The 12,922-nt window shown below is 38.0% G+C and overlaps 2 protein-coding genes across 2 annotated transcripts in view; one reads left to right on the top strand and one right to left on the bottom strand.

Moving 5' to 3' along the window:
- Positions 1–10,017, top strand: part of LOC135644453 (uncharacterized) — a 35,163-nt gene extending 25,146 nt beyond the window's left edge. The window contains exons 33-42 of the mRNA XM_065162021.1: positions 3,017–3,114; positions 4,904–5,048; positions 5,128–5,210; positions 5,284–5,394; positions 6,307–6,381; positions 6,991–7,056; positions 7,207–7,395; positions 7,476–7,586; positions 8,834–8,914; positions 9,526–10,017. Of these exons, the coding sequence (XP_065018093.1) occupies positions 3,017–3,114; positions 4,904–5,048; positions 5,128–5,210; positions 5,284–5,394; positions 6,307–6,381; positions 6,991–7,056; positions 7,207–7,395; positions 7,476–7,586; positions 8,834–8,914; positions 9,526–9,720 (1,154 nt within the window). The 3' untranslated portion in view covers positions 9,721–10,017. The remainder of the gene's footprint in view (positions 1–3,016; positions 3,115–4,903; positions 5,049–5,127; positions 5,211–5,283; positions 5,395–6,306; positions 6,382–6,990; positions 7,057–7,206; positions 7,396–7,475; positions 7,587–8,833; positions 8,915–9,525) is intronic.
- Positions 10,018–11,725: 1,708 nt separating this feature from the next.
- On the bottom strand, positions 11,726–12,707 carry LOC135644454 (HMG-Y-related protein A-like). Its single transcript, XM_065162022.1, has 2 exons — positions 12,569–12,707; positions 11,726–12,477 (listed from the first exon to the last, which is right to left on the bottom strand). Exons 1-2 carry the CDS (start codon positions 12,617–12,619, stop codon positions 11,971–11,973), a joined length of 558 nt encoding a protein of 185 aa, XP_065018094.1. The 5' UTR covers positions 12,620–12,707; the 3' UTR covers positions 11,726–11,970.
- Between the last annotated feature and the right edge of the window lie 215 nt (positions 12,708–12,922).

Below are 12,922 nucleotides of genomic sequence, written 5' to 3' on the forward strand. Positions count from 1 at the left end.
ATGCAAACTTTAAGGTCTTGATAATAGGATATACTGGCTGGGAAGGTAGAAGAACTTTGTTGCTGTAAGGTTTCTTTTCATTGCATGTCATTTCAGATGCATGCTGATTACCTGTCCTCATCCGATGTCACATAATTTTTTTAGATTTTTCCTTTGACTATCCCTTCTCACAGGATTAAAATTGGTTCACATCACTGCACATGATTGATACTTCTTGGGTACTACTGGGATATATTTCTTAGTGATGGGGAAATGGATTCATTTTCAGCAAAATCAACATGCATTGACTAGACAGGGTAACCCAATTGGGATTAGTAGTGGTAAAAACTTTACTAGAAAGTAGAAACTAAAAAGAGTTAATTTGCTGTTGCCTCAAAAGATAGATATGGTGATTCCTGGTTTGATCCAAGCTTTGACTTACCTGTCCAAGCCGACACACCAACTGTCGACATGACAGTGCGTGTCGATGGCATAAAAAAAAGCCAAAACTCCCTTCGAAATTACCTATAAAGAAATAATTTGAATTGTTAAATTATGAGTTAAGCTTTAAGATTCAAATGAATCAACTAATAAATGAATCGATCGATGGATATACTTGGTTCTACCACCAAAAAGAACGATTTGACTCCATGGACTCTGGATCGGGGTCCTCGATCTTATGTATTTGTATATCAATAAGGTATGTTTGTCAGATCCAATCTTGAAATTAATCTCATAACATAGTATATTGATAGTTTGATACATCATGTCATTAGTACATCAATATGGTGATGGTCATAATCTGATCATCGTAAACCATACATGTCTGAGGCGGCTCCTAAGGCAAGTATGATTGTATCAGGTTTTCGTGCAGATATTGGAGAACGTTGGAACTTTTACTTTCACTATTGACCTATTGCTCCTATCATAAGGTCAATCATCATATTGCTGCTCGGAGAAAAATGACCAACTATCATCGTACTATTACTGGTCGTAAGATCCTCCATAATACGATAGGAATACGATGAGCCCCTCTTTGTGTCTATGTTGTATAGGCTCTGTCATATTTGTTCAAAATCATCGATTGTCTTTCCCTTCCCCTTCGGTGTATAAAACTGACTAATACCTCGTCGAGCTCCAAGATCTGAATCTTGGGTGGTATGAGTAAAATACTACTCCATCCATGCACCACCCTCAAAATAATTAGAAAACGTATCAGGCAACATAGGGTAATCTCAACCCTTGATCGGTATCAGATTCAATCGTTCCGTCTAGTACATACCCCGTATCAACCGATACGGGATACCCAACAATAGGTTGTCTGGTACAGGATGGTCTGTGTGCTGATTCCCTGTCGGACCGGTGCGTGCAGCCCATATTGTACCGTTTCAGGCAGCACGGCGAACCTTGGTTTGATTAATGATATTTCCAATAAGTTCTGGCAGGTATAGATGCATGATTCTGAAGCCAAACGATTGGGAGTTCATGGTTTTTGTCTTTGTTTAAAAAAAAAGATATCTGCCAGAAATTCTTATGCTGATTTTATTGGATGCAATATCCGCTATGGTCAGTCGATTTGTGAGATTTTAGCATCAATTGCCATGTTAAGTCAGTCACTGGCTGACACAGCATGATGGTCTGTCATGCCTTTGCATATGTCTTTAGTATCACATGATATGACCTTATGTAGAAAAATAGATTCATTCTGGTGTGTGCCTTGTACAGACACATGGTACTGAGCATGATACATATATGGGTACTGTGGAGAGTTGTCAATCTTTTGTACAAATTGCCTTCTCGGAACAACTGTCTTCTTCATTTAGAGTTTTTCTAGAAGTGTAATGATGACAAGAGAAAAAAATATTTCATCTGGTGAGTCCCCAAAATTATAATCCACTTGAATCATTTTTTATTGAAAAATTAAGAAAAGAGATGCTGCTGTTTGTGACTGGTACAGAAACACAGATAAAGATACTGATAACATTCTCCTTATTTGCCCTTTCACTAAGCTGGTTTTGCATAATAATCTGGTTCTGTTTTGGAGATCAACTGGGAATGGGTGATTCACTTTCATCTACTGGAAATTATGGAAATCCACAAACTGTAGTTGATATTTTATGCAGATGGCACTCCTACCTTCTATCAGAAGAATCACAAGTGGAATAGTTCATTTACGTTCATTTTCTTTGAGAATGCTGTCCTTACTATATATTCAATTCTTCTTTTCTCTAATCTTTCTTCTAAACTTTCTTATTCACCTTATTCATTCTTTTTAATGAATTAAGTTAATAGGTTTTGCCTATTTCTGCTGCTGAAAAGCTAGTTTGCTTGTAGGAACATCTGCTTCATTGATTACATGTCACACCCAAGCTATTCACAATAATTCAGCAAACTTAGGAAGAGCTTGAATTATGAGCAATATGTTTCCAGTTCATCTCGAATGCCAAAACACCACTGTACAATCTTCTGTCAGCTGTGTTTTGCCATCAAGTAATTAATAACTTGATCTTATTTCCGTCGAAAGACCAATCATTATATTGGACTTCTATTTTTCTACACTTCAGTCATTGAGAGGATTTTCTGAGATCCAAATGCAAACACGTTGATTATTATAAAGTTTAAATAAGGTTATCCCTTGCTTACAATCCTCATCCGAAGGAGTTGTCAAGTAGATGAGCTTGAAGTATGGTTATGGCTGGAATTTGCAATACATATCTCAGTTTTTTATTAATTAGCTAAGAACAGAAGGTTGAAATGAAATGCTCAGTACATAAATAAAAAGCATTGTGAATTAGTAATTTATCATCCATATCAACATAACTGCAATACATATAATGGTGCCTCATTGCTAGGGTTGAGATTTATGAAAACCATTCGATCTTCCCATGCACCACTCACAGCACATGTATTTGTATATGCTTCTCATCTACTGTCCTAATTCAGTTGTTGGAGTCATATTAAGCCCTTTAAAAGGGTGATAAATAGATAAAATTTCCCTGTTTTTTTGTCTTTGATAAGTTTTTAATCTCTCATGCAGCTCCTGAAGAAAGTTTAGAAATCAACTCTAAAGTCAGCTCTGCTCTGGTTGCTATTGTTCAACAGATTACTACTCGTCCTCGTTATATCCTTGCCAAGGTACAGAGCGCACACAATAAAAGAAGTCTTCATTTTATTTTCGTTGTATCACAACTTCACATGTAGTTTGGCAAATTTATGTTGATTTCAGTTTCAACCATCACTACAGCTCTCTCCTTAGCACAGCAGTATTTTTGGCTATAACTATTGCAAGTTGTGAATTTTTAATGTCATAGTCGTGCAGATTGTTTGTAGCTATTAAACTTCTGAACATGGACTGTGTTTGAACTTCAAAAGCATAATGTCAGTTTGAATAGAATTCAAAATTGGCACTGCATATTAAATTAATCATAGTTTATTGAACCAAAAAAATGCATAAGATGGGTCCAAATGCTGATTTGATCAAACTTTTATGAACTAAAGCTGTTAGCATTTCATGTTTAGCATCATCTTTAAGACAATTGGATTAAGTGCAGAACTTATGCAAGCAACCTCAAATATTTATAAAGCCCAAGCCTATTGGCAAAGTTATATGGTTTAGAATCAAGGATTGTTGCTTCACATATTGGACCCATATCAATCCCTAGTCGTTGCTGGTGTACCAACACTTGGTACGTTTCGGTGTTTCAAAGACAGGAAGAAGGAGAAGAGGAAGGTGCAGTGGAGGAAAGAAGAGGAAGAAGTAGAAAGAGAAAGGAAGGAGAGGAGGAGGAAGAAGAAGGAAGAGAGGGGGGGTTGGTGGGGGTGTGGGGCGGAGGCGCGGGGGCACTCAACGACCGGCAGTAGCATGAGTTGAAAGGGCTTGCATTCGGGAGGGTTCACGTTCGTGAGCCCTTAAGTGTGTATTAATTTTTCTTTAAATGGTTCAGACCAGACCATCCAAAATGGACACAGTTGACATACCGGTGTATGCCTGATATGTACCTCTCATTTTGTACTGGTCCAGATGAAACATCAAACACTGCTTAGTCCTTAGAATGCCCTTCAACCGAATTGACTGAGTTTGAATGGCAATCACTATGCTTTTATGCGGTAACTTGGTTAATTATGAGTTAAATTTGAAATTTTTTTGACTGCACTAGGAATAGAACCCTGATTTTTTTTTTAATTCAACTGATGACATCAAAGAAACAACATGACGTCCTTAAGGTTTTCTAACAAGTCCTGATGTGTGGAATGCCATTAACTATAACCTGCTGTCAGGTAAAAAAAGCATTGTCAGGTTTTCCAAAAGTATGTAACCTCATAGTGTTTCTGTTCTGCCTAGTCGTTCTCCATAGATAAAGAGCCTTTTCTTTAGGTTAACTAGCATGTCTATGTTTAAGACAAAACGGTGCTTTGAATCAGTAGTTAGACATGCTAACATCAATGTATTTTTGTTATCTAGACATCCTTGAATAATGGTTTGTGTTAGCAAACTCATTTGATTGCTGAAAAATATGCTGCACTTGAACCTGCTAGCAGATTGAACTCATCTTTTTGCTAGTATAGAACAAAACGTATAGTTTTATGCATGGTTCGTATTACCGGTTTGTACCGGTATACCAACCAAATATTGGTATGGTACATACCGAGCTGTACCGAGTTATAGCGAGCATATCAACACACGGTATACTTGGGTGTACCGATGTACCACTTATACCGGTCCTCTGTTAGACCGATACATATCGCCCATACCGAGTGGTACGCTTCAGTACATTAAACCTTAGTTTCACGTGCCTTATGTAAGAAGATATCTAATCTTGCTTCAGATAGTAAACATAATATGCAAGGATTACATAAATTCTATGTATTAATGGAAGGGATTATATAACGAACTCTGGTTGTTCTTGTACTTCGTCATGTTCAGGGTGGAATTACTTCATCAGATATTGCTACAAAAGCTTTAGAAGCAAAGCGTGCCAAGGTAATTGGACAAGCATTGGCCGGCGTCCCCTTATGGCAGCTAGGTCCAGAAAGCCATCATCCAGGGGTTCCATATATTGTTTTTCCAGGTTGTTTACATCTCTAATGGTACATAAAACCATAATGCTGACTTTATTTTCAATAATATTTATTCTTGTTATGTAACAGGTAATGTTGGTGATAACAATGCCATAGTTGATGTTGTAACAAGTTGGGCTCGTCCTTCTAGGTCAACAAAGGATATTCTTCTAGTAAGTTTCTTATAATTGAAATATACTTTGCTATCTTCTGCGATACTCACAAGTTTTTTTTTTTTTAATCAAGAATGCAGAGAAGGGTGGATATGCTGTTGGAGCATTCAATGTGTATAATCTCGAAGGTGTTGAAGCAGTTATTTCAGCTGCTGAGGCTGAAAATAGTCCTGCCATTTTGCAGGTACAGAATGCTGGTTTTAAAAATGGCAAAAAGGAATATCTGAAGTACAAACGTTAGTTCTTCGACAGAAATGTTCTTCAAGAATATCAGAATAAATCATTTGTCCTATAATGTTTGCTATTAAAAAAAACAATTATAAAAACAAGTGATGTCAGCCATTTGCTCGTGATAAAATGATAAAATGCATGATTAAAAGAAAATCCACCTTTTAGAAATAGAGGACCTGGTCATTGGTAACCTTCAACAATCAGAAGATAGCCCATTCTTAACATTGGTGCAACAGTTATGGAAGAAGAAAACAGGAGAATGTAGATAGCAGAAGAGAGAAAATAAGGCTGGCCATATATTTTCTTTCCTAGAAAAAGTTCCGAACATTCATAACAAGCAGAAATCATGAATCAATCAATCTAGTATCCTGACATTTTTTAATATGATCCCTTGATTACTTGTTATTTCCTAGAATATGAATTCACATCTAATATGTCATAATTAAATATTATTAGTTAAGTATGCATGTGACCATCACATGACCCCAGGATGAATGTCGCTATCTCTCTAGAACATGCAGATGCCCATTGGTGCAGCTATTAGAATCAAGCTCCTGACTAACAACTACAATAGAAAATTAAATCCTTAAAGGTCTCTGAAAACAAATTAAATCCATTCTGCTCTGTGATTAAAGTTGTATTATAGAGTTTATATCTGTTTTTTATATTTTTATAAACCTCTTCTGACATGGTTTCTTTCTATTATAGTACTTGATTATTGCTTTTTAAATATTTTTTAGAGCATTAGTCAATTGTAAATTAGATGTAATCTTATCAATGCTGTGACTTCCAGAGAAATGATAAAAACGGAATGATTGCTTTGTCTTGGCTGCTGCAAATATGTTAATAATTTTCTTCTTCCCAGGTTCATCCAGGTGCTCTGAAACATGGTGGAGTTCCTTTGGTTGCATGTTGCATTTCTGCTGCTGAACAGGCCAGGGTAAGTGCAAGCTATGCAGTTAAATTTCACAACTTTACTTCTAATTTTTTTGTTGAGAAGAAAAGTGTTGATTGTTCAGGAAATTATTTGTGATTATCATATTACACTCATATGTAATATTTTTCTCTAGTATCTATTATTTAATATCAGTATAGTTGCTGGTTTAATATAATGTCCATCGGAATGTAGTCCTAGATACCAATCAAGAAATGTAGCCTCCACCTTAATTTAACATATTCTGTTTAGATAGCATGGTCCATTTTTAGATGTGATAAGCTACCGAATTTAAGCAACTATTGCAATTGAATTGATCATGTTATATAACTATAAGTTTTAGCATGTCAACCAAAATTGTGGACTACCTTCATTTCACCTATGCTATTGCTAATTACGTTCTTTATGTTGATCAAGTTTCCTCATAGAAGTATAAATAACTAGATCCGGTTATTTATGGACTACCTTTTACGCATTCTATCTTGCACTAATTACCTTTAATGGTGTCTTCGAACCATCATAATATGATTACTTATTTCATCAGCTTTTTGTTGTTTAAAAATTGTCCTTTTTAATCAAGAGTATGGATGACACTTCACCATCTTATAATGGCAGGTCCCAATTACTGTTCACTTTGATCATGGCAATTCAAAGGTTGAGGTACTTGAAGCTCTTGAATTGGTAGGTCCCATTGCCAATGCTCTGTTCACCTCTAAGACTCTCTGTAGCATACACCTCGAGCACCGAGTTCTAGGTTATAATTTAGTATTAATATTCTTGAACAATTACTTGAATCTCCTCAAAATACAAATCTCCTGGTTGATTGTTCAGGGATTCGATTCAGTAATGGCTGATGGTTCTCATCTTCCTTTTGAAGAGAATGTCTCATACACAAAATTCTTAACATGTCTAGCACGTGCTAAGGAAATGCTAGTCGAAGCTGAACTTGGGCGGTTGTCAGGCACTGAAGATGACTTGACAGTTGAAGATTATGAAGCCAGATTGACCGATGTTAAGCAGGTTCATTTTTTTGCAGGATTAGGCAGTCACGCATTAATCTCACTTATGATTTTATTTCACATTTGGTCTCTTCATTTCAGGCTCAAGAATTTATTGATAAGACAGGAATCAATGCTCTAGCTGTGTGCATTGGCAATGTACATGGGAAATACCCATCTAGTGGTCCAAATCTTAGACTTGACTTGCTAAAGGTCAGTAGCTTTCCAATTGACTTTTCATCATTGTTTGCTTACTCATAAAACTTGTATTGACTACGTCAAATGATTTGCATTCCAAATTAATAATTTTATGCATTATCTTGAATAACTAGTTGTGAGCTTCTCATGACTATAAACGTGCACTTCTATAAGTTGTTTGGCACCTATTTTCTTAGGGTCATAACAGACTCTGCCTCAAAATAAATGCATGGGTAAGTCTTCTCACTAATTTCTTAATATTTAGAAACATTTTTATTGAAAGTAAAATCTATATCAGGTAATAATGGGTTAGGCACCCACTTCTTCGAAAATGAAAATGATTGATGATAAAGCAGTAAATAGCAAGCAAATTTTGTTTTACACCAAATAGACTAGTGAACTTTAGCTTCAATTTTGTTTTAGGCACCAATTTTGTTTTACACCAAATTGATGATAAAGGTGGTGTAGATAGTCCAGCTTTAGCTTCCCCAGGCTTGCTCTTGCTCCCACTCATGATTAAATCAAGTTCTGTAGAGTTCAAGCTGCTGCAAGAGGCTCAATCGATGAGTAAATCATGTAATATTTACACATTTTAGATCCTTAGATCAAAAATCGAGGCGCAGCATGTGTCTAGTATGTTTGGAATTTTGTTACCAAAAATAAATTACTTTCTTCTAGTGTCTAATAACTGGAAGCAATGTTGTAGGCGTACAGTGTACTTATATTTTGATCATAGAGGAAAATATGGGCAAAGTGGTCATGTTTCAGTTTCTTAGTAAATCCAGGAACAGGCTTTTATTGTGTCACATCCTGTTTTTTGCTGATAAGCAACAGAAAGTTCATAAAAAAATCCCAAGGACCAAGTACTAAGAATTCCTTTGTATATGCAATGCGTTGTATTTTAACAAAATTATTACTTAGTGCAGTTTGGTGCAATGCTTGGAGACTAGTCCCTTGATAAGCTTGGAAGCTCTTTATAAGTCAAATAAATCTTTCTTTTCTTTCATCCCTTTTTGTTCGTTCTTTCTGAATGAAGAAGCTGAACCTGTAACATCGTGAACCTGTTCTAGTGGTTGAGCAGTTGTATCAATACCTTACTTTGCCGTCTTCAGTTTTTCCATATTACTTATAGAAACCCTGTGATATTATATTTGCTGATAGTTTTGTTTCAGTAATAATCATAATCTAATTGAAAATTATGGATTTGAACACTTGCTTATGCAGTTTCTTGGTTTATTGACCTAATGTTGCTTCTCTGACAGGAACTTCGAGCATTGACTTTAGACAGAGGAGTCCATTTAGTTCTTCATGGAGCATCTGGTCTGCCAAGTGATCTTGTTAAGGTAGAAACTAAAATTTTGTGGAAAATCTAAATTTCATCTATAGTAATCAAAAGCAACATAAATGTACAAGGCAGTTTTTGATATTGTGTGCTGAAGATTTGCATGTCGCAATGGTAAAGTTACTCCCTTGCAACCTGGGAGACCAAGGTTTGAATCATAGAAACAGTCTCTTTAAATATTTAAAGATAAGACTGTGTACGTTGACCCTCCTCAGACCCCGCATTGACAAGAGCCTCGTGTACCGAGTATCTTGTCCCAACTGCTTTTGGCTAAGTTATAACCACTATCTAGCTTACAGCAATTGATTTAGGCAGGTTTCCCATTTCACTACATCAAGAGAACTGGTTCATTGATAAGATGGTATGCATCACTAGGTAAACCTGATGACCATGCTATTTATTTCTCATACGTTTACATGGTTCCTTTACATTTAGAACACCGAGTCTTTCAGGTAAATACACAATGTACATGAGATCATGGCATCACATAGTTTTCCTCTTTATCTATACTTTTATTCTTCATTAGTATACCAAATTACAAATGAGGTAATGCTACCAAACAAAATAAAAACACTTGAAGCAGTATTAACCTTGACCTATTTCCCTTAACAGGAGTGCATAGCTCTGGGTGTCCGGAAGTTCAACGTGAACACAGAAGTCCGGAGTGCTTACCTGGATGCTCTGCAGAAGCCCCATAAAGATTTGGTTCATCTGATGGCATCAGCAGAGGAAGCAATGAAAGCTGTGATTGCCGAGAAGATGCACCTCTTTGGCTCAGCTGGAAAAGCACAGGCGAGTGCACCATGAGCATTTCTTTTCTCATCAATTATGATCAGGAGTCGGTCTTCTATGGCTGCCCCCATTCAAGGTCACGTTCCTAAGCATTGCGCTGCTTCCTATCACTGTTTCAGTGTCATCGAGCTATCATTCTCTTTGATTTGGGATTCTATTCTTACTTTCCTTCTTGCTACCTACCGTCCCTATTTCAGTGTTGCTTCCCTCTCCTTTTGATCACCACTTAAAACACTTTTGCCTTTTGCAACTGCTAAATTGATGATATGGATGACGTATCAATAAAAGGTAGCACATATAGCGTTCTTGGTTTGTTTCATCTTCCTCAATATGACTTCTGTACACATTCTCTTTTTTGTTGAAATAAAGTGGATGGATGGATGATCAAAAGTCACTTTCTCAGAAAAATCAAATCTCAACTAGTTTGATGCGTACTCATTCAGGTCAGAAGTCACTCTCCTACAAACTACCCTCATGATATTTCTTCACTAAATCTGTCCAGCTAGATGGATAGTAAAAATCCTAGTAGCTTTTCCACATATCAGATGTTGGATATCTCATGGCTAAATGATTACAGATATATTTGATATCCTGGATTTCCATCTCGTATATTGTATTGTGACGTATGTATCATTCGGTACGAACAATATATACCGATCCAACAAAAGATTAGTATAGTGACATATATCAATCTACATACCTATAGATCCGCTAGGGAGAAGGCTTGCATTCACTAATCCAATTGAAAAAGCATTTGTAATCTTTTTTCAATAGGTCAGACCAAACTGTCTGAAATGGAACGATCCGCATACATAGTCTATATTGATCCGAGCTAAACCCTAGTCTCATGTTTCATGATAATTATAACTAGAAGACGGCTAGATCGACATACATTTATCATCATCAGATGACTACAGATATCTACTTCAATGAAATGATTCATTCAGAATTTGGCTTTCTGATATTTTACCCTTCGGACAATCATAAACTAACAATGTAGCAATCTTCCAAATCACACTCTTGAAGTGTTGCAATCCAAGAAATGGGATTCATGACCTCAATCACTCGTTAGGAGCGATCCATTCTACATCAAATATTGTATGTATCAATGAAGAGTAAGATGTTGCACAAAAAGCAAAACTAATTACAGAACAAGATGTTCTTATGTGACATGAGCACACACCAAATATTGTGCAAAGCAAATTGAAGATGAACTTCTTCAATAAGAATAATACAGTATATCGAACAGTCGCTCAAAAGCCTCATCTAGAAATTGTTCTCATTGTCATATAAATAATCAAACAGAAAAGGAAAGCATAATACCGCATAAATAATTAGAAGTGGAAAGTGCAATAATGGCACACCTCAACAGAAGATATAAGAATGGTAGGATAACTGAGCAAATGAAACTAAACAATGGGAATATAAAAGCAAACAGAAGCTTATATGCACAACAAATGCATTGCACATTAGAAGCAATTGTTAGTATTTCAGGTGCACTGGCTTTGTTCATAGCTTGATCAAAACTATCAATTGCAATGACTCAACATCAAGCCAAACAACAAGGCAGGGATGATTCCAGAGTTCAGACTATGAAACTAAATCTTACAAGACAAGCATTATACTCAAACACAAAAGTGAACAAAAAATATCTTAAAAAGGAAGAATAAATAAAATGTAAAGCACCATCATGCATAATTTCAACATTTGGAAGATATCTCCTCTCCAACCAAAACTAAGCAATAGAAAATGCTTGTGCTTACCAAGTTTCTTCCACCAAATTCACAAGAGGGATAAATAGTTCTCTACCTGCATTTGTTGTAGTGCACATCTCATAGCACCTGCATGATAGAATCATATAACTATGTTTCAAGCAGCCAAAGAAAAGCAACACAATCCCTCTTAATAGATCTATCATCACCAAAAAAGAAAAAAAAGATTTGCCAACTTGAAACCCAAAAAAAAAACATTTTTTTCTCCCTAATTATCGAAAGCAAACTAAAGAATGTCAAAAATTCCCTCGAGAAAAGAAAGCAAAGGAAGGAAACTCCCTGCCCAATTTAGTCTATCACTTTCAATAGCACAGTAAACAACTAACATCACGCATTAATGTACATATGCATTACAACAAGTCATCAACCGGACATCTCATCCTAAGTAGCCTAACAGCAACTACAGAAGTAAATCAGTAAGCAAACAGCAAGTTTGGAACGATCAGCAGCAGTTGTTTCCATACTCCGCCCCCCTCCCCAAATTCTTCATCGGTTAAACGACGTCCACCGCAGGCTTCACCTTCGGAGGCCGACCCCTACCTCTCTTCACCCCTACCACGGCAGGAGAAGGAGCGGCCCCAGCATCGGCGCCAGCCGGCTGGGCCGCCTTCACCCTCTTTGGCGGGCGGCCCCTGCGCCGAGGGAGCCCACTGGCAGCCTTCGCAACGGCCACGGCGAGCGGGTCCTTGGGCTTGGGCGGCCGGCCGCGCGGTCGGGGCGCTGCCGGGGCGGCGCTGGGGGTAAGCGCGGGATTGGGCTTGGGCTTGGGCGGCCGGCCGCGGCCCCGCTTGGGCGGCGCGGCCGGGGTGGGGTCGGGCCGCACGTAGTTGTCGCCGACGACGTGCAACTCCCCGTCATCCGTCATGCGGGCGAGGTGAGCGGTGAGCAGCGCCGCGTGCGACTCCGGCAAGCCCTGGTACGCCGACTCGATGTAAGCGGCGATCGCGGACTCGTCCGTCTCGCCCTTCTCCCCCAACGCGGCGATCGCCGCCATTATCATCTGCAGTTCACCATCGATCCAGCACAAAATCATTGATCGAGCGAAGCAAAAGCACCGAAATCGAGAATCCACGCAAAAGAATGGAAACTACCTCAGCATAAGGAGGATGACTCGGAGGCTTGCTCTCTTCCTCGGTGGCCATGGCGACGGCGACGGCGACGGCGACGACGACGACGACGACGAAGAGACAGAGAGAGGGAGAAAGAAAGAAAGAAAGAAAGCTCAGTGGGTTTCTCTGAGGTGAGGAAAAATAAATAGAAGATTAATAACAACAAAAGTAAATAATATAAATAAATAAATAAATAATAAATAACTTCGGGATGATGCGAGGCGAGAAACAAAAGAATAAGAGAGGACGGACGGTCGAGATGAGACGATGTGACGGGGATCGGATTGTGGGGAGTGGCGGGATATGAGATCACACGGATTGCTGACGTGGAAGGGA

Source organism: Musa acuminata, chromosome BXJ3-8 (genome assembly GCF_036884655.1).
Source record: "Musa acuminata AAA Group cultivar baxijiao chromosome BXJ3-8, Cavendish_Baxijiao_AAA, whole genome shotgun sequence".
In the NCBI taxonomy this organism is placed as follows: Eukaryota; Viridiplantae; Streptophyta; class Magnoliopsida; order Zingiberales; family Musaceae; genus Musa; species Musa acuminata.